Source organism: Tyto alba, unplaced genomic scaffold (assembly GCF_018691265.1).
Source record: "Tyto alba isolate M040663 unplaced genomic scaffold, T.alba_DEE_v4.0 Super-Scaffold_2, whole genome shotgun sequence".
In the NCBI taxonomy this organism is placed as follows: domain Eukaryota; kingdom Metazoa; phylum Chordata; class Aves; order Strigiformes; family Tytonidae; genus Tyto; species Tyto alba.
In genome coordinates this window covers 40613790-40637867 of record NW_024881282.1, presented here as the reverse complement: position 1 = coordinate 40637867, position 24078 = coordinate 40613790, and the positions used below count along the sequence as shown (strand labels likewise).

Below are 24078 nucleotides of genomic sequence, written 5' to 3'. Positions count from 1 at the left end.
TTTGTTACTACATTAATTCATAAAACTGGTATTTTAAAATCTTTCCCTGCATTATACTGCCATCCTCAATCTTTCTGTGTTCTCATCTACCAAATCTCTTTCCTGAGTCATCTGAAGCATAACCTCATTAAAATCCTACTCTCACAGTAATTCCAAGCTGTCCTCCTGGTTTTCTAGTTCTTGAACTACTACATAAAGCTGTCTTTAACTGCTTCTCTTCACTTGAAAACTTGGAATTAGAAATTCACCCATTTGACTCTCGTCCCACTTCTGCACAAAAGAATACTCCATTTGAAAGTTAGTTTGGGATTTCTGTTTTCTGTTGCTCTTGTTTGTCTTAGAAAACTTCAGTTGCATAGAATGCACTGAATGGTAACTCTGCTCTGGTGTCTTTGTATCCAATTTCAGGCACTTAGCCATTTGCTTTGTATCTCTTAGTTACTAAGTGTTTCAGACCTAACTAGGATCATTGCTGTGGCTAGTATACAGTTGGGTATATCTTACCGAATTTTTTTTTTTTTTCATGTGTCACTACAAGTCTTCTCAGGCTTTGCTTACTAGCATGCCAGGAGAAAACTGTGTTTCAGTCAAGTATCAAAAGGTTTGGCCTCCATTCGGACTGTTTAAATTGCAGTTCAATTTATCTTGATGTCCTATAGAAAAGAAAGTTCTTTCGGTTCCTTTAATTAGACCTGAATTTAAAAAGGAAGCATGCTTTTAAAACAGTGTTTTGCCTTTTCTACGTGCAAATTACGTTGTTCTGCAGATTCTTGGTACTACCACCAGGAGGCAATCTTGCACAGTAACTCAACTGTAAGTACTGAAGAAAAGGGAACTCCCCTGCAGGTCTGAAAGTGGTTGGATTCAAAGAGTCAAAAGTACTTTTGCAGGACTTGCCTGTTTGCTTTGACTGATTTGACTTTTCTAACATGTAGCAGAGATGTATGTTCACAGCTAAACAAAAAAAGCCCCACCCTCCCGGTTTTTAAAAATGAGCCAACAGTGGAGCAGCAATGGGACCCAACAGCCACAGACACCCATGTGACAAGTTTCATGTCTTTGTCCTTCAGTTCCTGGTGACTATAACGAAGGGAGCAGTTATCCATCCATCCACCCACCCACCCATTCCCACTCCTCCAGTTACTCAGTCCTATAGGAAAGTTCCCTTTGTGTCTGTTTACTGTTGTAATTGGTACAACAGAATTTTGACAGGGCAGCTGAAATTCAGACCTGAGTCAATCATGGCTGCAGCTCCATTATAAGTCACACTAATGATTGCTGTTTAAAGTCAACAGTGCATTTCTCAGTTATTCCAATCTTCATTAATTTTAGCAGCTGCTCTACTGTAATTTCTCACATGCTCATTCCATCCTCAAAACCAGTACAAAGTTATATAATGAAGAGATCAAATAGATGTAGACTGCATTCCTCTTCTGTAATAGAGGATGTATATTTTGTTTTAATGCTGCAATATAGCAAAATTGTCTTAAGGCCTACCAGACACCAGAATAAACATCAGACAACCTGCATAGGTACAAGACATAAAAGCTGGATCCATCTCTAAGATTGAGACAGCTACCAATTAGACATCTAAGCCCAAGTTAATCCTTGTAGGCTCCCCTTAGAGTCAGCTGGCACAAAAAAAAAAATACCTATACAAGGCAGCTGATCTTATTTTAAGATTTTATTGTCTGGAATATGTCACATAAATTGTTCTCTGGAGGTGCTGCTTCTTGCCTATGAAAGGAGGATGAAGCTTAGTTGAGATTCAGATGCCTGTATTGAAGCAAGTGAAAGCAGTCTTTTATTTTATTTGAGAGCATATATGTAAAAGGTAAATACTCCACTTAAAATATTTTTGCTGTTTCTGCTAGCCTTCAATAGCATGTAGTCTGTATAGAGGAACTCTGTTTTCTGTGTAGAGTAGTTCACACACATTTAATTTGTAAATCTGAATAAATTGTGTGTAGAATTTTAGTCTCCCCTCCTTATATTTAATCAACCCTCCAATGCTAAAAGATAATACTTAAGTTGTTTTTTTGTTTCATTTGGTGTGTAGTCACAGGAGAAATAATATAGTTATTTTATGTATCTTTATAGCACCTCTTCTAATGAGTTTATGATCTCTACTGTTACCTCTAGGTACTTCTAGAAAAATGAACTGGGTAATTTGCATAGAATTACTTGAAAAAATAAATAAAATTTACACAGAATGTTAGTTCCACCGTATATAACTACAGCTGTCAGAACACTGCCCATCAGAAGGTGGGAGCTAGGTGGAAGCTGCAAGAACTAAAGGGTGTGTTTGGTCAGTTTCCCACTGCATGGCTTCTAGAGAAGTAAAAGTTTATGGCCTGGAATACCACTTAAGTAGGTGAGAAATGATCATCAGTGTATCACAAAGCTTTTCATCACCTAGAGGCACCACAGGAGGTTGGAATGGCCAATAGAACTGAGAAGCTTTGCCAGCTAGTCTTTCTGAAAAATCAGGTAAATCATAAATACAGAAAACAGTTGTGCTTATATTCAGCTTTACTGCTTCTCAAGATGAAAAACAGTCTTGGGTCAGAGGCAGTTTCCCATTTTAACTAAGGCCAGTTTTGACTGCTACCAAAGTTTACAATTCCTCAGCAAAAGAATCTCCCTACCAGCAAAATATGAGAGATCATAGAAAAAAAAAATCTGGAGATGTTTTTTAGCATCTCTTCTGCCAAAACTAAGTTTAACCATGTAAGTATCACAGAAAATTTAAAATGAACAGTGAAAAGTGACTGTTAAATTAGGCTACTGCATTAAGCAATTCTCATGCAGAATAAAAATTAACCTAAGTAAAAGATTGAACTATTAAAGCATGACCCTACTGTACAAACATGTACTTCCCACTCACTGATGCTAACAAAACAGAGCTTTATAGTTTCCTGTTAAGATGAGTGTTTCTTGAATACTGACAGTTTTTCTCATTATTCACATTTGTTGTGCTTATTTAAACAAATAACAAACTAAGCAGTATTTTTCTGAAGTCAACATCTGTAGGAGTTCTGGTGGATCAGAGCTGTGCTGCAGCAGTCATCTTCACCTTCTGCTACAGTTAAGACACACTGAGGATTTCAACTTAATAATATACTCATGACAGAAAAAAAATTTTCCTTGACCCCTTATTAGTTAACAATTGGTCACTGTACAGTAGCATAAGGCTTCACATCCCTTTTCATAGTTTTTTGTTATTTTGTAACTTTTAATCATGACTGTCTTAAGTATGGGTTCACTTGTTATTTTTCCAAGAATATCTCATATCTTTACAAAACTCCCTTTTCCCCATCCTGTTTTTCATACAGTTAGAATCTTGGAATTAGTGATGGGGGAACAGGGTGGCAGCATGTTCCATAAATTTCAGAATTGGATTAAGGACTTCCTATCCAGAGTAGTGGCACAGTGCAAACAAAATTCATGGTAAGTTTACCGTAAGCAGAGATAAGAAAAACAGCAGAGAAATTCCCTTTCTAGAGCATGTATTTGTATGTTCAGATCTACTAAAATAAACATGCTGTATGTTGGTTGTGTGGGTTACAATTAATTGATCTTATATGGCCATGTTTGTTGAAGAAAAAGGTTTTAAATGACCCCAAATAGGCCACTGGTAAGGCTGAAAGGTGACACAATGGCCTGTGAAGAGAGGAGCAGTGGTGGTCCTGCTGGAGAGCAGCTGTGATTAGTACCTACACAGTGCTTAGTCCTTGTCCAGACTGAGGGCAAAACCTTGAAATGCTGAAACTGAGCCACTGTGAGTGGTTTTCTTCAATATGACCAAGATTTTAACTCATGACTTTGTGGAAATGATACATGAGAAGCCTTACTTTTCTTCAAGTGAAGTGTTTTTCTCGGAGTCATAATACCTGTGTCTATGCTTTAGCCTCAGGCAGGTGGTTCCCAGCAGCAGATACCCGGGGTCTCTCTGAGCATGTCCTCACTGCTGCAGGCTGGGGAGCAAGCTCAGGCTGCGGCTGCCGATCCCCACGCCTCTCCGTTACTTCCCCCTGTGCCACCCAGACCTCTTTAAAGCAATGGCTGCCCACCCCTGCAGGGAGACTTCACACCAAGCGCTGCTCCCAAGAGCCTATCTTGTCTGGCATTACATGCTCTTCTAAACTACCCAAACTGACTGTACCCTCAAACATTACTGCACCCAAAAACATGCAATACATACATACCCTCATTTTCATGCTAGGAGAGCGCCATTTCCACAGGCTGCAGTACAGCTTCACGTAATTTCAGATGCATCAAACTGAAAGGCAAACAAAACCCATCAGAATTACATGTTGGGTCTGAGTCCAAAGAGTACTGTGGGACATGAATACTGGAGTCTGCTCTACAGGGAACTAGCCCCAGCTAGTGTGAATGTAAGACAAGCCTTTTGGTATCAGGGAATTTTTTATTTAGAAATAGAAGCACGCCCTCTGAAATTAGGTAGTTGGGACCCAGGTTGTTTTTATAGATAAACTGAGCTCAGATTGTCTTTGTTTGGACTGCTAAATCTGAATGAGTCTGGTACAGGCTTATGGAGACATGCAAAACCAGAAACTCACATGCATAATTACTGTTCTCTAAACAACTGAGTCATCAAGATTGTCCAATCCAGTTCAGAGATGTCCCGGCTGAGACTCCTGTAAAAATGAATTTTTCTTCTGAATAAACAAAATTAAATATGGAGAGAAGAAAGTGCATTTCTGTAACTTTGAACAAAATCTGTATTTAGGAGCAACCATCTTCAACAGTCCACATCAGAGTAAATGAACCATACCAAAGGTCACTAGGTGTCAATGTTCTGTAATTCTCAGCCTTCAGAGGATCAAAGAAGTCTAAAGAAATGGTTCAAGTTGAGGCATTTGGCAAGATAATGAGGTGAAAGGCTTTCAAAGTTTTCTGGATTAAAAAACAATAATTGGACATAATTCTTAAAGTCTTCATTTAGGCATTACTAAATAAAAATGTGTTTCCATTTCAGGGCAAATGAAATGTCAGCAGATGAGTGGTATAAAAAACAAAGAGCTGGTTTTCAGTTCTTGGGACACAAGAGGTTTATTTATTTTAAAATCCGACATTGGCAAATAAGCTGTTCACTTTAAATAGCTTGCCAGGTGTTGTTTTGTTTTTTCCTTTTCAGCTGTACTTATGTGATTCATTCTGCTAGAAAGACACTACCAGTTCAGCACAGATTTTTTAACTATTCATCCCCTTACCTGGTATACTCTTGCCCCCTTAGAACAGCCGATGGAACTGATCCTGAAAATGCCCAAGGAGATTAAAAGATGTGCTTCAATTGATTGTTGAAGTATAACTGTCAGAAATATAACTGTCAGAAACATAACTGATCTGTTGTTTGGGGAATTTCATTGTTGTTGCTGCATCTTTTCCATCAGCCAGTCCAAAGGGATTTCATTAACATCTCACTAGTACCTCCTGACTAAGTAGGAATTTTGACTAGATTGTGAAAGCTTCTAGCAATAATCTATTTTGAAGTGTTAAGTATATAAGTGCAAATTGAGTGGAAACAGCTGTTACATTCTCTGGACACAGGATTCCACTCCCTGATGGACAGAAAAAAAAAAAAAAAGCCACTGAAAGAACATAAATAAATTGGAAAAATGAAGATCTAGTAAAAATATATGCAATGGACCACAATGTCAGGTAGTATAAATTGGTATAGCTCCACAGGTTTGCCCCATAGCAATATAAAGCCCACCTGCCAGGAGAACTTGAAGAGTTTCATGTATTTCTTGGAGAAGCAGGGGGAGGGGTTGAAGGAATGAACATGCTGAAAACAAAAGCATATGAACAAATTAATGTTTCAGCCTTTTATGCAATGGCTAACAGAGCGCCAGGCGTTTTCAGAAATAGTCTCGGAGAACAAAGCTCCCATTCACAACAAGATTTTGCTGTGGACTTCTGTTAGTTTGAGATTATGTACTGGGAAAATTACAAAAGCTCCAGAAAAATGTAAGCAGCATATTCTAGACCAGTGTGCCTGAAAGCGGAGGACGGTGCTGGAGGGAAAAGAGAGCATAGTGTGAAAGCCCACCTCTTTAATGAACGCAGGCTTTATCTTTTTGTTAGCCTGGCACAGGCCCTCCTGCACGTCCTCTGTACGTGTCGCCCTTCACTCACCTGGAGCAGATCCCGCTGTCACGTGTTCCACCGGAAAGCTCGCGCTCCCTCCTGCCATTGCTTGCTTCTGTCTGTAGCATCACTGGCAAGCACCTACAGTAAAATGAACAGTAATAGACTGCCCTCAGAAAAGGTTAGGCATGTTTAAAAACGTACACAAAATGTGGCTGCTAATTTCATTTGGACCAAACCCACTCAGTCAAATCAGCGTTAGGTTGGGGAATTGAAGGTGGGATTGTTTTGCTGGGTTTTCCTTATAGAAGGGAAAAGGAGTTGATACAGCCAAAGCTCAAGCACTGCAGAAACACTTGCTTCTTCGGGCCCATAGAGTGATTCCCTTCAGGCTTAGCTCTGTTTGACTTGGGATTGCTTTGTGCCTGCCAGCACACAAAATCTGTCATAACACAGGCAAGTGTGTGACAGAAATTTCATTCTTATTCCATTTTAGATAGAGACTCTTGCCTGCTGTTCTGTCTTATGCAAACGATACACCCTATGGCTAAATGCATCCTTCTGTTCCTTCCCAGAACAGACACTGATCCACAGCAGCAGGTTTTGCAGCTTCCTTCCCTCCAGCATGATGTGGCCTGAAATGCTGGGGAAAAATACTGCTGTGCCTCATGCATCTTTCTGGATCAAATTTATTCCCAGAGGGGTAATTTATCAGAGAAGTGAGCTCTGAAGAGAATGCTAAAAATAGCGTTAAAATTTTGAAATACGGGGCAACGGCACTGAAAGTCAGAAAAGATGTCTAGCCCAAACTCACACTTTATAAAAGGCTTTGCATATTTTGTAATAATTATGGATATTATTTCCCCTCCCCCATTAATTTACAAAGACAGAGAGATAATAACAAACTTTAGCAAATCTGAATTTGGTTACACGCAGCCATCTGTTAATTCTGGTATATGGCAGCAGAGGGCATCTAAGGACTTCAAGTCACATATGGTGAGGGATTAAAATCAGATGGTTGAAGGAGCTACTACTCTCATCCCCAACCATTCACCCCACCCCATGACAGAATCTGCCACCTCACGATCAAACAGCTCACGAAGCTGCTCCTGAACAACTGCAGTCTTGAGCCATGTGGAAATAGGGGTTGGTCTTAACAGGTCAGACGGAAAGGTGAAGTTGTTCAGGAGGAGATGCGTGAGTTAATTTCTCATCCCTGCTGCAGGCAGCACTCTGCCAGAGCCAGGGGAAGGACCATTCAGGTGCCCTATAAGGGGAGATAGGAACTGCCTCAAGCAGTCTATCCAACTTTATCGACTCCTGTTTGAGCTTTAATTTCCACATACCTGGCAAAACTGTATATAGGAGGGGCAAGCTATCCTGGGAACGGACAGGAAGCGCCAAGAAAAGGCGAGCTATGGACCAATGCTCTTTCATCAAGCAGGGAGAGTAGCCCTGTGTCTATTTCCTCTGTTGAGCCCTAAAAATGCCAGTCTGTCTATCTGGCCTGTATTTCAGTTTACGTCCTCCCAACACGCCACGCAGTTACAGGACGATGCCTTGAGCCTTCCTGACAAAAAACAAGCACTAATAATAACAAAACAAGATAAAGAAGGTAGTTGGCAACTAGCACTGTTTTCCTGTCATCAGTTCAGGTTTGTATGACACTCCACATCCAGGCTCTGTACTGAAGCAGGGAAAGCAGCCATGCCTGTCTTGAGCCAAAGGAAGCCAACATGTTACAGGCAGGTTAAGTTCATTACCTGACACTGACACAACGCACTAATTTGAAAAATGTATTTGATCCGAGCAGCATATACATATATTCTGGGCGGCATATTTTCAATTAACTGCAAGAAGCTTACAATTACATAAACACATTAGTACATTCTGATTATCCTGCTATTCCAACTCCTAAATACAGCCACACGTCAGGCCTTATGCTGAAGTCTATTATAGCCTTAGTCTGAAATGTAAAAGTGGCTCATGCCAAGGAAAAGGTTCTACAACTCATTTAATGATTCACAGTACTCCTGAAATGATATTCATCTGTCTGCTTTCCATGGCAGCACTTTCAATCATAAACACTTAATTGTAGGAATTCATCCTCAAGGCCAAATAGCTCTGGGTGAATTAAACCATCTTAAATATAAGAACTAGAACAGTGATTTAAAATTAATCTTTTTCTGATGGGAGGCCATTTATTCAGAGACATATAACCCAGTTTGTTCATCTTTGCTTTACTTTGCACTCAAAACTTTCTCTGTTGGAGATAGCCACTGCATCACCTGTTTAAGTTTTCCTTATTTGTTTCAGAACTGACTCGTTGCCAACAAAGGAACTTTAATTACTTATGGATTGGCAGAGCACAGGAGAGCTGCCTGCATGCCCTTCGTCAGGAAAACTTTTTTCAGACATTACTTGCTCTCTTTTACTTTGAGAAGTAGGACTCGCAACTGGCAAGAAAACATCTCAAGCCTCCTCAAGCATAAAAGCCTTGTTTTTTCTGGCAGCATCTAGGACAAAAACACAAGATTTCACAGTACTTTCAGCTGTGCTATCTCTATGATTTTTCTAAAACAAAGACAAGAGTGTACATTTCTCCAAAAATCCAGAACTTCAAAGAGCGAGGTTACGAACATGTGTATGTATAGGTGTATGTGTATATACACACCTATACACTCCTTCTCAGGCATACACACACCTTCTCAGCCGAAAAACTAAGCTAAACAAATATTACAGTCACTGCATCTTATACTATAATCTGAATATTGAAATCCATAGCAAATATTCTCCTAGTAGTTGTTTAAAATGACTGCTATCAAAACAGTTCCTGCCAGCAGTCTTTTTTTCTATCGTTTTCATAAAAAGGAAGCATGGAAGGGAAGAAAATGCTATCAAAGCATGTGTATTTACAAATTATCCTTGGGTAACTTTCAGCACTAGTTTAACTACTTCTAGTCAGAATGAAATTGGATAACTCACAAAATAACAGTGACAGACCAGAATCCTGCTGTTTATAAAAGAAGCCTAACATAGTATAAGGTGAAAACTGCTGTGTAAACTATTTTTTTTATATACTTAGTACCCTGTGTCACCACATTCCACTTTTCCTTAACAAGTCTAGCCAAATTATTTTTATGTTATTTTGTTTTTACTTTAAATAGTAAATTAGAAAAACTATAAAAGCACTACATTTAATGTTTTTAATTAAAGATCCTAAGTGTGTCTAGATAACCTCTTACTCAATGCAGTTGAGGCCTTTAGATGCTACAGTAAGTTTTAAACAGTATAAAGAACATGATGAGAGGAGAGAAGGATTTAAATGCCACATTTTTTTTGGTCAGAGTTTCATGCTTGCTGGTGATTATCTGTCTACCTATCCACTGAACTAAAGGAAATGATCCTTCCTTTTCTCGACTGTCTCTGAAAGAAAATAATCTGGATGTTATTTCAAAGTACTGCTCTCTTAGTGCTATCTCTTGATGGTTTGCTTTTAAATTACAAGTGCTGTTTTCTTTTAGAACACCACTTATTCATAGAAAATATTCACTGAATTTTGTATTATCCTCCTTTACCAAATGTATATTCTCAAGAAAGATAAAGCGTTCACATCTGAATAGGCAAAAATGGCATGAAATAAGGTGGCAGCTGGTTAAAATGTTTGGTATACATCATAATTTATTTCATCAAAACATTGTGCTCCTTGGGCAGCTGGAAAGAGCAGACATCTCATTTACGAAAATACTTGTTTTCTCTCTGCTGTATTTATTATGTTTTAGGAACTCTTTGTGAAATAAGCAAACCTTTCTCCTGACTGCTGAGTGAGAAATTCTCTAAGGGCTTGCATTGCAGACCTTGCTCGTGGTGTGGAGCTACAATTAACTGGTTCTAATTTGCTTGAGATAAAGGCTCAATATTCATATTTCTCTGCTTGAGAACCAGACAGGCTGCCTGACCACTGTAAGCACAGGAGAGGGAGGAACCGTGGCAGTTATACACTGCTATTGAGATCAGTTCAGGTACACAGTTCTCAAAATATAGTCAATAAATAGATGTATTTGATAAGCAATAGCTGGCCTTGTAACTAAAGTGGATTTTATCTGACCAAATGGTATGTCATGGATAATGGATATTCTGTGCTGCATCTCCGGGAAGTAGGAATGCAGAGAGCAAGGAAAGGCCCCCTGTATTCTTCCAGGTAGCTAGATAAATCTAGCTAAATAAATCAGTAAGCCTTTTCAGCAAATCAAAGCAAATTTAGCAAAATCAGCTGGGCCAAAAATGCATTGCCCCCTCCTCCACTCACATCATATTATATAAATAAATCAGCGTGCTAGCTCTCTGGTAAATCTGGCATACTTTTCAGGAACAAAGTAAAAATCATTTCTAGCAACAGGCACCATTGTAAAAACGTTGTTGCCTCCTTCCTTGGTCATGAAAGGGATTTTTGCCTAAAGGAAAAATAAAAAATAAATCCACTTGTCGCTCCCCTTCTCTTTTTGAGCACATATATTTGAAAACAAGTCAGAAGCATAATATATTCTGCTTGTGATTTTCAGGAACTCTTAATGTTTATGTTTTCATTACTAATATAAATCTCGATTAAAAATATCTACTATATGGATGATATACTGCCCAAACCAAAATGTTCATGCACAGTAGAAAGTATCTGGAAAAGAAATCAGAGATTCCTTAAGTTTGTGCCTTTCATCTCCAGTCAGATGATACACCTCTAAAACTCACTCAGAAACATTCAAAACTCTATACATACAGGCAATACTTGTCCTGGAATTGCTACCCCACAACATACAGACTAGAAATAAATAAAGCATTTGGTTTGAACTGTACCTATAAATGTTAAATCCCCATTTGTATAAACTAGTTTTCTCTTAATATTAGTGACTCTGGTTAGAAGAATTACTGTTTGTTACATGGCAAATTAAGAAACTTATTTTGTTTACATGATGGAAAACTAAATTTTCAGAGTCTGCTGCTTCTTTTCTCTTTCTCCATTTCACATCTTTCTCCCACTCCATTCTGATTTTTTATATAGTAAAACACTTAAGGCAGACCAAGCATGTATTAAACATCCTAATGCCAAAGAAGCTAAAAAGTAGTTTAAAGTAGTTTCATGCACCACATGTGGCCCATAATCCCAAAAGTAATTTAATTTAATCACCTTTTCTTACCCTTAAAAGTTTTTTTTTTTTTTTTTTACTCCCCTGTGACTGTGTGAAAGACACACGCAGACAGAGGAGAAAAGCAGCTAACTAACGTTGTTGAAAGAAACAGTGAAATACTAACTTATTCCACGGAGCCTGTAGTACTTGTGGAAGTCTCATACCAGAGAATAAAGGTAACTGTGAACCGAAGTTCTCTTACGAGGTGCCAAAAGTGTCATTTAGAGATCGATTTGCAGTTTTAAAGTTTGAATTTCATTACTCTTGTAAATTTATCAGATCTTTAGTACTATTTTTAAAAGACATTAGCTTCTCATGAAAAAAAAATTAACAGCGCTCAGTTTAGGAAAGATCCTGCTGATATACTGCCTATTTAATTTTTATGCTACCTTTTTCATAACAATATCTGAAGTTTTAAGTAACAAATATTTATTACATTCTTCTGTTCTTGTTTCTCATTCACCACATAAATCATGGTCTTCCTCTCTCTGCCTTTATAGCAGCCAGCTGTGGTTTTAGAAACAAATTATGATGACTTCAAGTGCCGAATAAACAGCAGAAGCAAAGGAAGTCTGGAGATACTATCCACATGAAAATGCCATTAATAAATAACATAGGGAAAGAGAACTACAGCAAAGCTGTAAAAAAAGCAGCTTTGCATCTAGTCAAGATGCATTCCATTTATCTAAGATGAATTAGTGAACTTTAAAGGAATAGCCCTAATTTGAACACTATTATATCAAAGTAACATATTTTTGAGCAAACACCCTCTGCCTGCATATACATACACAAAAATATTTTAGTAATAAAAATAGATCTTTTTTTTTACTGTTGTTGTTCATATGAACATAGTGAAGCCAGTGCAATTCTGAAAATGTAAATTAATTTTACCCAAGATCTCACATCATCGGTAGCAGAACTGTCAACTGAATTTCAAAGGACACAGCCATATTCTCTCCCCTCTTCACATCTATCCAATTAAAAATTAGTGGGGGTTCCACAAGAGCCACAGGAGACTGGATTTGAGACTATCTAAACTGCACAGACAAAACCAGGAACAAGAATAACCTTCAAGACCTAAATTGTTTAAACCATTTCTGAGAATGCTTAAGAAAGAAATCCCACGTTTGTTCCTCAGACCTCATTTTAAATCTGCAGTGGTGTCAATGATTAAAACCACCTTTTTTCATAAACTGAATAAATTAAATTCAAAAGTACCCAGGCATTACAAACAGATGAAACCATACTAACTAATTCACTTAAAGTATTTTTTTTCCTCAGATGAATCTGCTTAATTACTAAATACAGCACTTTTTTTTTAAGAGAACTATGAACTCTGATACTCTTCACTCATGCCCTGATGTTTAAAAATGGTAAGTAATATCTATTCCAAAAGCATTCAAGAACTGTCCTCGACGGTCTCTTTTTCAAAAAAAAAAAAAAAAAAAAAAAAAAAAAGAAAAAAAGAAACAAGAAACGTTGAATTTCAGGAGTTACTGGGGAGTACAACTCAAGGCAGGAGTGTCCCTGGGGGAGCCCTCTCTGGGCAGGGAAGCTGCCGTGCCGCTGCTGCCCCTCTCCCTCACAACTAGACCGTCCAGCCTAATACATATTCATTTATCTCTTTGATAACAAAGGCTCCTCCCCGGTTTTTAAAGAGTTTGTTTTACATTATTTAGTATTAATTTTTCCTGAGGACTTTAAAAAGACACCCATTAATCCTCCCGTCACAACCGAAAAATACTCCCTCCCAAAGACCGCCGTGCAATTTGCAGGGAGCCCTGACCTGCAGCCAGGGGCAGGGGTGAGACTATAACGGCTACTTTTGCTTTGTTTCCCCTCTTTTCTTCCCTATTTTTTTTTTTTTTTTTGTCTTTCTAAAGTCGGCTCGAGGCCGCCCGCGCAGCGGCGGAAGGTGGCTGGTTACCGAGCAGCACCCGCGGCGCAATCAATCATCTTTACGCCGAAAAACAGCTTCGGGTTTATTTAAAAAAAAAAAAAAAAAAAAAAAAAAAAAATCGCGGAGGGGGGAAAAAGGAGCGGCACGCGCATCGGCGGGGGAATGGCTGTTTGTAGCAACGAGGTATTTAGCGCCGGAGGGTGAAGGGGGGTGGAGACCAGGGTGGGGTGTCCCAGGAGCTTCGGCCGCCACAAGTCCCTGGCACGGAGCTCCTGGCACCGGCCCCTGACGCGCTCCCGGCCCTGAGGGCGGGCCTCGCCGCCGCGCTCAGGTGCCCGCGGCTGCCGGCGCCGGGCAGGCCGGGCACCCCCTCACCCCTTTCCCCGCCGCCCCCCGCGGAGGAATGGGAGGAGGAGGGGGGGCGGCCCCTCCCGCCATCGCCCGGTTACCTCAGGAGGTGCCGGCGCGGCGGGGCGGCCGTTGGGGAGCCGGCTCCCCAACGGCCGCCCCGCCCCACCGGCACCTCAGCGGCCCCGGCCACTGACCTGCTCGCCGCGCGTCTCCCGCGGCTCCGCGGGGGTGGGTGGGTGGGGGGAGCGTGGGAGTGGGGGAGAGGAGGGGGAGGCGACCGCTGCCCCGGCGTGACAAGGGGCGGCGGCTCGGTGCGGCGGCCCCGGCTGGCCGCGATCGCGGCGGAGGCGCCGGAGCGGGTCCTGTCACATGATGCGGTTCCTGGAAAGTTCCTGGAAAGCAGCCTTTGTATGTAGCCATCCCGGGCGGGGGGAGCGGCGGGGGCAGGATGCCCTCGCCTCGCAATCAAAGGCGGACAGACCGCCCGCGCTGGGGAGAGGGGGGGAGCGGAGGGTGTTGTTTCCCCAGGAGCACCATCCTCCTCCGGCAGCGGCAGCCTGTCTGCCCGCCCGAACGCAGACCCGACGCTTCGCCCCGGCGGCGGGTACTGCGCAACCCCCCGGCCCCTCAGCGCCGCCGGCAGCGAGAACAACCTGACCGCCCCACCTCCAGGCGGCGGCAGCGGCGGCCCCAGCCCCGTCCCGCCGAGCCAGGGTGAGTGCCGCCACCGTCCCCCCCGCCCCGCCCCGCCGCTCCGCGGGAGCGGGGAGCCTGCAGCCCGGCCGCCGGCGGGCGGGATGAAAGCTTCCCCGAAGCCGGGCTGCTCCGGCGCTCCTCATCCCTGCCGGGGGACGCCCCGCCGCGCCTAGTCGCCACAGCCTCGCAAAACCCGCCGTCCCCGCGGAGGGGCGGGCGGCGCTTCCCCTGCGCAAGGGGTCGCGCCCGGGCACCCCCGGCCAGGCTGCTCCCACCTGCGCTCGCCGCTTTGCCGCCGCCGCCCCGGTGACAGGCGCACCTGCGCCCGGTCCCCGACGGTCCTGCGCCGGGGTTGGAGGGGACGGGGCTGGGGCCGGGCTTTGCCGGGGGAGGGCTGCCGCGTGTGTGTCCGCGTATGTTGCGCTAGAAACCCGGCAGAGCAACCGATCAGCTGCCGCTGAAGTTTAATTTGGGAAAGTTTCTGAGCTCCGCCGTGGAGCTTGTGACGGCAGGAGTCACCTCCATCTAGCCCCCCCTCACCTGGCGCCTGCCGCGCACCCGGAGGCAGAGGCTCTGCCCGGCTCGCAAGCACCGGCGGGGGTCCCGGTCTCTCCCCGTGAGCCCCCGACCCGCCTCCGGCCAGGCCGGCTGGGCTTCCCCCGCACCGGCGCTGCCCGGCTTCGCGTCCCAGCTCCCGGCGTGACGGTGGGAGAGCGAGGGGCTCTCCTTATTCCCTCCCGTTCGCTTCAGCCGAGCGGAAAGGTAATATTTTTCAATAATACCAGCATTTAATGGAACGGGAAAAGCACACTTCTTGCCCCGCGCTAAATCTATCGCGCCCTCCACCGCGCTGCCCTTTTCCCCCGCACCCACGCGAGCTCCGGGAGCCGGCGCTGCCCGCGCAGCCGCCCCGCAGCCCCTCGGGCACGCCGCTGCCCGGGAGAGGCTTCCCTCTCGCCCCGGCAGCAGGGCCCACGCCGGGCTCCCGTTCCTAGAGGTGCGGCTTCGCGTGTGACCTTCCTGAAAGGCGTAGCGCACCGTTCCTGCGCGCCGCGGCGGGCAGCCCGGGCAGCGCCGGGGCTGGGACCTGCCCTGCTCCTCCGTTACCCCTCCCCGCTCGTACCTTTCCGTGCTCGGCTCTTCCCCCCCCCCCACGACCTCCGACCTCCCCGCAGCGCTGCCGGCCGGGCTCGGCCGCCCCAGCCGAGGGAGCGGCGCATCAGCGGCTTTGCCCTTACCATACAGCGAGACCACCTTCGCCGGCCGCCGCCTCGTCCCCGGCGGAGGGGAGCCGGGGACAGGCCGGGCGGCGCGGGGGAGGAGATGTCCCTCCCCCGCTCCGCCGGGAGGTGATCTCTCGCCTCGGGTCCCTCCTCTAGATGCTGGGAAGTTCCGAAGCGGGAGCGCCAGAAACGCACGGGCTGCGCCGGGAGCGGCTCTCGCGGGGCTCGCCGCTAACCACGCTCTCTCTCCGCTCGCAGGCGGCGCCCGGGCCGGGGGCCGGGGCCATGCACCCGGCGCGGCGCTGAGCACCCCGGCGCCGAAGCGGAGCCCTCTCCCCGCCGGCAGCCCCCGACCTGCGCGCCAGCGGGGCCGCGCCCGCCGCCGCCCTCCATGACCCTGCGCTCCGCCGGGTCCCTGGAGAGCGCGGAGGACTCCCGGGCGCGCTGGGGGCACCCCGGGGCGGCGGCGCCTGTTGCCGAGGAGTCCCGTGAGGCGGCGCAGCTGGCCGCGGCTATGGAGGAGCTGCGGCGGGCAGGTAAGCCCGGGCAGCCGGCCGGGGAGGGAGGGAGGGAGGGGGCGCCGGCGCTCGCCGGGGCGCCCGGCTCGCCGCCGTCCCGGGGGAGGCGGAGCGGCGCGGAGGGGAGCCCCGCCGAACCGAGAGGGGAAGCGGGCGGGCGGGACGACGTTCGCCGTCGTCGCCCGGCGCTGAGGGGCGGCGGCGGCTCCGACCTTCCGCGGGCGAAGCGAAAGCGCCGGCAGCGCCGCGCCCCGGCGGCGGCCCGGGATCGCCGGCCGGGAGGGAGCCGGGAGCTGCCGCCGCATCCCTTCGGCCCCGCGTACCTGCGCTCCGCTCGCCGGTGTGGCGGCGGCTCTCCCGGCCCCGCGGGCGGAGAGAAGGGCTTTTTCCTTCATCGCCTCCCGGCTGGGACCGCAACCAGCAGCGCCCAAGTTGTTTTCTTACCCCATCTCTGCTTCCGATCGCTAGACAAAGCTCATTTCAACAAAAGCCTACCTAGAGTTACCGAAAGCGGGCTTTTTGCGGGCTGACAGCGTGTGCCGTGCGGACACAGCCCTCGCCCCGGCGTGTGCGTGGCGCGGAACCGCGGGACGCGTCCCCGCTACCTCTCGGGCGGCCCGTCGTGTCGGCGGCTTCGGCGTTAGCCCCGCAGGAGCCTGGAGGAAAGTTCGTGCGTGTACATGCATAGATGGGCAAATAAACAGTGACCTGGAAAGCTCTGTCAGAACGAGACGTTGCATTGTAAAGCAAATGAATTTAAATGGCAAATGAAGATTTACAGTGCCTGCAGGACTTTTGCTTTCAGACAACAAAGGAAATGGGTTATTGCGAGTATACTAGCCAAAGAGGAGCTTTTTAAAGAAACAAACAAACAGGACTAAACAACCCCCTTCTTTCTCTCCTCTTTTAACAGGTTGGTACTGGGGCAACATGACTGTCGCTGAAGCCAAAGAGAGATTACAGGATGCCCCCGAAGGGACCTTCTTGGTTAGGGATAGTTCACATTCAGAGTATCTGCTGACTATTTCAGTAAAAACGTCAGCAGGACCGACCAATCTACGTATAGAATATCAAGATGGCAAGTTTAGACTGGACTCTATCACTTGTGTAAGATCTAGACTTAAACAGTTCAACAGCGTTGTGCATTTGATTGAGTACTATGTTCTTATGTGCAAGGACAGAACTGAAACACCGTCCAATGGAACAGTTCATCTTTACTTGAACAAACCTCTCTATACATCCGCTCCATCTCTGCAACACCACTGCAGAATAACTATAAACAAATGTACAAATCAGATCTGGGAGCTGCCATTACCAACAAGACTAAAAGAGTACTTGAAAGAGTACCAGTACCAGGTATAAATATCTTTTCTAAAAGCCTCTAATATACAGTAACTTTTAAATGTAATTCTTAAAATCAGCCAAAGAACTGAGTAACCAGTTGTACAACTCGGCATGGAATTCACTATCAAAACAGTGGCAGTTCTGGGGGAAAGGTTCTTATTTCAGATGCCACAAAGGGAGACTTTATGTAGAATAATCCCAGCTTGCATCCTCGGGGGTTCGACAAGGTGGCATACTATTCTTGCGAGGAGAGAGAAGCCAGGAATCTGTCCAGATTATGTTGCTTTGTTAATGGCATAACATACTGCACTAACTATCAAATGCTAATTGAATCAGTGGGACTGGGAGAGACTGCAGAAGTGGTCAGAAATGTATGAGAGTGCATAAGTATCTCAGTTGTCTGATTCCAAGATTAATTTGGTGCTGGTGTTCATATAATCCTCAAAGTTTAGCTGGATCACATTGTGATTATCTTGCCAAAGTTATGCAACTAATCAAATCCAGTCAAAAAAGCGATCATGTATTCAGTTTTTATTTAACTATAATTCTCGTGCTTTTCTGCAAGCAAAGGAGTACTGTAAGTAATCAGTTTAAAACACTGTTTTTCAAAGTTCTCTAAAAGCTGACCTTAAGGAGAAATGCCACATCTTTCATAGGAACCCAGTATGTTGCTGATTATATCAGATTGGTATCCCAGAATCTTTAACATGTCAACATCTTCCCAGTGGTGATATATCCATGTTATTACTATTAAGCCTCTTCTGGTTGAGGCTTTAGGACTGTATGCTGCAGACTTGCAGTTGTTCAGTTCCAATGTCAAAACATGGATATCAGCAGTTACAGCTGTCTTCTACAGTGTAGAATGTTCTCTTCAGCTTGTTTCCCAAAATGTGGGGAAGTATGATTTGGGGTTTTTTTTGGAGGGGGTTGTGGTCTGGTCTTTTTCTTTTTTTTTTTTTTTTTTCCCTTTCCTTCTAATTCACCATTGTAGCTATCAGACTATTACTCAATAAAGTAAATCAAATTTGCACAACAATCTCCCAATCTTTGTATGCATGGATTTGCTACTATTTAAGAAACAATGATCTTAAAACCTATGTAATTTCCCAGATAATACTCAGATAAATGCACATGTATCAGTGAGGATAAATACCCCCTGCTTTACTTTTGTGGTGCTGCTCAAAGGTATAGCTGGATTGCGTTCAGATTAGTGGTTTAGAAGCTGCCTGCTGAATTCCTGTAATTAGGTATTAGCATAGGACATTTCTTTTTCTGTTACAGCAGTCTTTCAGAAGGGAAGAAGGGACTAAGACCCTCAGTACCCGTTCCTCAGTCTAAATGTAAAGTATTTAATAGAATATCCAGGATGAGAGTAATAGGAGAGCAGTGAAGAGAGAAACAACAACATAGATTCATCCTCAGTCAACAATTTAATAGTTTTAACTCTTTCCCTAGCTTACTTTTAATTAAAGCGAATAGACCTGTGTTTGAACAAGGAGGGTTGTCAAGACTTGCTGTAATCTAGCCCTGCCCAGGCTGAAATAGAAACAACATAGAATAATCTTCTTGTTTTCCTTGTGAATTAACTGTTCTGTAGTACTGTCAAGATGCTCTGTCCCTTCTCATAAACGCCGGGGCACTGACTGGCTTATTGTGTTGCATCTAAACTCCCAGTGTTATGCACTCATTTTTGTCATTAACATGCTGGCAGAAATGAGTAGCATGGCCCTTGGGACAAGGAACACACCAAGAACCTGAGGCAGGTGGGATGGTCCCTTGGTATGGCAAATACTTGATATGTTGTTGTTCTATCTGTGGAAAAGGTGGCTCTTCTCTCCTCCACAGCTTCAATCCACTCTCCCTGTTTTTAATGCAAGCTTTAGTACAGAAATGGGGGGAGTTTTTGCCTGAAAAACAAAAAAAAAGGTTTTGATATGTAAAATTTTTTCCCCACGCCCTGCCAAAATGTAGCAGATTGTTGGAAGCTTTTCACACAACACAGTGACCACTTTCTGCTTCTCATCCCAGAAGAGCTCTTGTATTTCAGGTATGTGTTGTAATCCCACGGTTGTTCTGTGCTTGTCATCTGTCTTGCTAGGATCTGCACCCTGGAGCTCAGGAGCTTTCCCAGTGAGCAGTGCCCATGAAAGAATCGTACTCCTGGGAACACTTTTAATTCTGACGAATATGTTTTCTTACAGTTCTTGCCTAGCTCTACCTTGAGATGAGACAGCTGCTATATGGAATAACTTCTGATACAGTAAGAAACACTCTAATTTGCTGCTACATTAACCTTCTACTATTGGGCTTTTTTTAAGCCAAGGTGATACTTGGCTGTGATACAGTTGGGATCTCAGTGGTGAACACGTCATGCTAAGGTCCTTTAAAATAACTTCACTCCAGACCAGTCCCTGGCCTGGGGATTTAAAAGCACCAACACCAATGCTGGAACAAGCAGCCTGAGAAGTTAAGTGCTTTGGTGTGTAACGAGACAGTTGTGTTGTGCATTTAAGGAATGATTTATGGCTCGTTGCTGGCAGGCTACTGTAAGCAGTCACAGGCCAGGTATACCCCATGGCAGAGCCAAGCCCTGAGGAACGACACGGGGCAGATGCAGGGCAGCTCTCTGGGCTTTCTGTTAGCGGTTCTCCAAAGGACAAGGGCAAACGGCTGGCTGAAGACAAGGAGTGGTAGTAAAGTGAGAGGAGGTGGTTCTTGTAAATAATCAAGAGTAGTTACTGTGATGTGGAATCAAGTCGCCAAACGTTGATCATACTGATTCGTCCTTTGTATCATTCATATTAGTTACTGTGAGGAAAAGTAGGGTTTGTAGCAATGGTGTGCTTGAAGCAGTGAACAATATTTTGAACAGACTGGAGGGGGAACTAGTCCTCTTTGTATGAAAGCAGAGTTCTTGTCCTCATTAGGATGCCAGCCCTAGGGTTGATGCATTGCACTAGTAAAACTAAATCACACTATAGCTTCCTGAAAGCTCGTCTTCATTCTAACACAGCACAGGGGAATGACTTGTTCTGATGCAAAAAAATCCAAGGATAGCACATGATTAGATTACAGGGGTGAAAAAATCTTGCATATAGACCTTGTGAATTTTCAGGCACAATCATGTTGTCCGAGCATTTTTTTTAAAACTTCTGGTGCTTTTTTTTTTTACTTCATGGATGTTGTTGTGGCTTGTTTGCAGCACTAGCTTTTAAATTGCTGGCGCTTCAGAGTCCAAAAATCACTTCTAACTGATATATGTGATCTTGAATGGCTAGTACAGAGTGTTCAGTGAAGCCAGTTTCACAGGTTCGATGCCCAGGAGTCAACCAAAAATCATGATAAGGACTTTAATCCTAAACCTTTTTATTCCACCCCATGTGTTGATTTGGTTTTTCATTTTCGAGTCTTGAGGTTTCATTTTTTCCAGCTTATACCTGGAATGTCAGTTGCTGAAAACCTCTTCATTTTAATTAGAGAGAGAATCCCACTATCCTAAAAGCTGATGCTTGAAAAAAAAAAATTGCAAGATGAATGATGAAAATGGAATTGGTGACTGTATTTAGTTTAGCACTAAACCCAGCAGAAGTGTGAACTATGTGAACTATGGCTCCATTTTAGTTGTATGGGTATTTCCCCGCTGTGAGTATTATCACGAGACAGAAAATGGTTCAAGTACAAGATGGGTGGGTAGAGTGGGAATGTAACCAAGCAGCTGCGCCCATTGCATTAGAAGTAATTTTATTTTAATCTGATCTCGTCAGTATTGTCCTAATTATATTTTATGTAATCACATTCTAGAGAAACAATATACAATTATTCGCAAGAGGGAAAAATTGTTGACTAGAATATGGGGGCAGAGGCATTTATTTTTGTCTTAAAACAAACCAGAACTTGCTCCTCACTAAAAACTGTGGAGCTTTAGAATCTGAGACTCCTATTAAGTCTCATCACCTTATGAAAATCGAATCTACATACAATGGGAAGGACAGGGTTCTGTAGTTGCATGGATTTCTGTATCTTAGCCACCTGTTGTATCTTAGCAAAGTGTTCCTATAGGCAAATTACCTTGTTAAAGGTCATAGAAAAAGTTGATTTACTTATATGCTCTATTCAAAAGCTTTTTCTTGTATACCTGATAAAATTCCTATGGATTTTTCCTTTGGCTATAAGCTTAGGATCTAGCAGAAAGTAAGTTGAGTAGTGTCAGGCCTTTGTTCTTCTTAAACACATGATGGAAATGGGAAGAGATACCTTTAGATGTGGGTGTCATGTCTAACAGGCATTTAAAATAAAGTAAAATAAAACTTCTGCTGTCTTTGCTGTCATTAAATAAATCTAGGTCTCATATTGACTGCTAAAGGAAATAATGGAAATAAGAGGAAATTCTGAAAGTTTTACTACTGATTCTCAGTAACTATAAGAAACTTCTCTGTCAAAAGAAGTTTTATTTTTTAAAAACTATAGAAATAAAATTTTTAGTATGTAAACCATAGAATTTCCAAATAGAATAACTAGAAATTACTTGAAAGGTCTGAGCTGGTTAGTGCTGCATACACAAAGGAAGTGAGGATGACAAGCTACTTTGCTATCACAGCCCAGCTCCTGAAAGCCCCTTTTTTACCGGTGTTAACTTCAGCAGATCCCAGTATTTTACTAAGCCCTCAGCATGGGTGAAAATGCCTGGAAACAACATTCTACCAACGCATAATTTCAGTCACCAAGGTCTGAGCTCGCTTTACAACAACATGGCGGTTTGCCACAGTATTGCTGAAATTGGGTAATTTCTACAATGGGCTGAAGATCAGTCAGAGAAACTGGGAGGCAGAGTTGGTGCTGCCGGGGGCTGTGAAGGGCATCAGTGCTGAGCACTGCTGGTCCTTAGCTGCTGTCCTAGGCGGAGGGCACACTACAAGCGACGTAAAACACAGCTGCTGGGAAACCAGATGAGAAGCTAGTCTGCTTGCTGAGGAGGGAATTATCTGTCTGGCTTTCGGTGTCTGACAAGGGACTGAAGGGAAAGAACCTGGAAAAGCCATCGGGTGCTATGAGAGGTGGCACTTCTCACAAGGTGTATCAAATAACCAACCATCAGGACAAGTGCAATGCTGAAAGGTGCATTAGTAGTGCTTAAAGGTCCAGGGGGGGTAATTAGCATCAGCACAGTCTGAAACCACATATAGAGAAAGTTTGTCTAGATAACTGAATTCCAGGGGAAAAAAATATGCTTATGGAAAAATCAGTCTGTCCTGGTCCCAGGGTTGCCAACGGGGCGAGGAATTAACTGTGTTTATTAATCAGGTTATCTACAGGGCTTTGAAGTAGCCAGTGCCTCTGAGAAAGTCTAAGGAAATGTGAAAACATATCACCATAATTATGGTGTTTAATCTGCCTGATAAATTGTGGATTTTATTCTGCTTAAATCCTGTTTTAAAAAAAGGATTTCACCTGTGATTTGATTTGGTTTGTTTTCTTCCAGGAACCGAAATACCTACATAACACCAATACTTTCCATGGTATTAAGGAGGAATAAAATGCAAGTGAAAAAGCTATTTATATTAGCATAAGGAACAAGCTAGCATTTAGTAGGAAAAAATTCAAACAGATAATACCCAGGAAAAGTTTAGTGCTGAGTGCTGCAAAGAAGAAAATACATTTAAAAACCCCCAAATTCAATGTTCCTGCCTTAATTTTTCTTTCAGTGGCAGGCAGGGTTTATGTAAGTAGATCCTTTTGTTTTCAGTCAAATTGTTCTATAATTGATGTTTTATAGCTGAGGATTGCAATTTGGTACACTGGTGGTTAACAAATAGTAAATGTAAAGGTATGTTAATCATGGGAAAAGATTCAAAGCCCAGTGTGTATTCTTCTTTTGACTTTGTTGAGGTTATATGGATCAGGCTTGATAACAAGAATTATATAAGAAACAGTGGTAAGACAGATAGTTGAAAGCTGTAAAATCCCTTTTCAAAATGCTTTGTTACAATTTAATTGTATCTCTTTACGTCATAGCTCTGAAATAGGATCTGTTCAGCTGAATCTCTGCACCCACACTCAGTTTGTCTGAGGGGGAATGTCCAGGTTTGAGGGACTGCTCTGGACACCTGTATTACACACATGCATTTGCTTTTTCTTACCTACTCTGCTGCTTAGCACAGTGTGGAGGGCAGAATAAGTTGTGGATCAACTGTTTATGGGATTTTTAGCTGGTTCATTTTCTTTTAGGAAGAGCAATACTAAACAATACTGAGCCTGTATTAGCTGCAATTTACCCACCTGTAAAGTGGGCAATGGACTTAACATTTTAAAATGTATCAGTGTGGGGTGAAAAGTCACTTGTATTTCAATTAACATTGATAGGAGCTTAAGCTGCAATGATGGTAATGTCTTTGGCTGCATTGATAGGAAGAGAAAAGAAAGTAAGTTAGGAAAGTGAGATTCTTGTCTAACTAGATTGCAGTGGAAGCGGCACCGCAGATCCTTCGTGTGCCGCAGCTCTTCAGGTGCATGTTGCCTGCAAGGGAAACTGCCTGTGAGAAGGTAAGTGTTTTCTGGAAATTCATCTGTTTAACTCCCCTGATGGAGGATGCAGTGCCTACTGCAGGCTGCTTAACTAGCCCACTGTAACCATGCATGCAGACAGGTTTCAATTTGAGAGGGAACAAAATAGAGTAAGTGAATTTTTAATCAAGGGTATTTTTTATTTGAAAACAGGACATATAGAAAAGGTATAAGCAGGGGCCAATCTC

The 24078-nt window shown here is 43.9% G+C and overlaps 1 protein-coding gene and 1 long non-coding RNA gene across 7 annotated transcripts in view; one reads left to right on the top strand and one right to left on the bottom strand.

Moving 5' to 3' along the window:
• LOC122153377 overlaps window positions 1-16858 on the bottom strand; it is a 28755-nt gene extending 11897 nt beyond the window's left edge. The window contains exons 1-6 of one of the 6 annotated variants that reach the window (XR_006165267.1): window positions 15483-15733; window positions 6163-6255; window positions 5741-5812; window positions 4584-4661; window positions 4209-4282; window positions 1667-1776 (exon numbers count right to left, since the gene is read on the bottom strand). This is a non-coding gene — a long non-coding RNA (uncharacterized LOC122153377). Of the gene's footprint in view, window positions 1-1666; window positions 1777-4208; window positions 4283-4583; window positions 4662-5740; window positions 5813-6162; window positions 6256-13742; window positions 13842-15482; window positions 15734-16480 lie in introns of those variants that run through there. The other 5 variants (XR_006165270.1, XR_006165266.1, XR_006165268.1 and 2 more) reach the window with 5 other exon arrangements.
• SOCS2 (suppressor of cytokine signaling 2) lies at window positions 13996-18448 on the top strand. The gene is made up of 3 exons (XM_042791995.1): window positions 13996-14262; window positions 15726-16003; window positions 16899-18448. The coding sequence occupies exons 1-3, from the start codon at window positions 13997-13999 to the stop codon at window positions 17345-17347; spliced, it is 993 nt and encodes a 330-aa protein (XP_042647929.1). The 5' UTR covers window position 13996; the 3' UTR covers window positions 17348-18448.
• The last annotated feature ends 5630 nt before the right edge of the window (window positions 18449-24078 follow it).

What these genes read in the sequence shown, in the direction of transcription:
- SOCS2 (XM_042791995.1), top strand. Translation starts at nt 13,997, where the DNA reads ATGCCCTCGCCTCGCAATCAAAGGCGGACAGACCGCCCGCGCTGGGGA. An exon ending in CCCCGTCCCGCCGAGCCAGG is followed by an intron (nt 14,263 to 15,725) that starts GTGAGTGCCGCC and finishes CTCCGCTCGCAG; the next exon opens with GCGGCGCCCGGGCCGGGGGC. An exon ending in GGAGGAGCTGCGGCGGGCAG is followed by an intron (nt 16,004 to 16,898) that starts GTAAGCCCGGGC and finishes CTCTTTTAACAG; the next exon opens with GTTGGTACTGGGGCAACATG.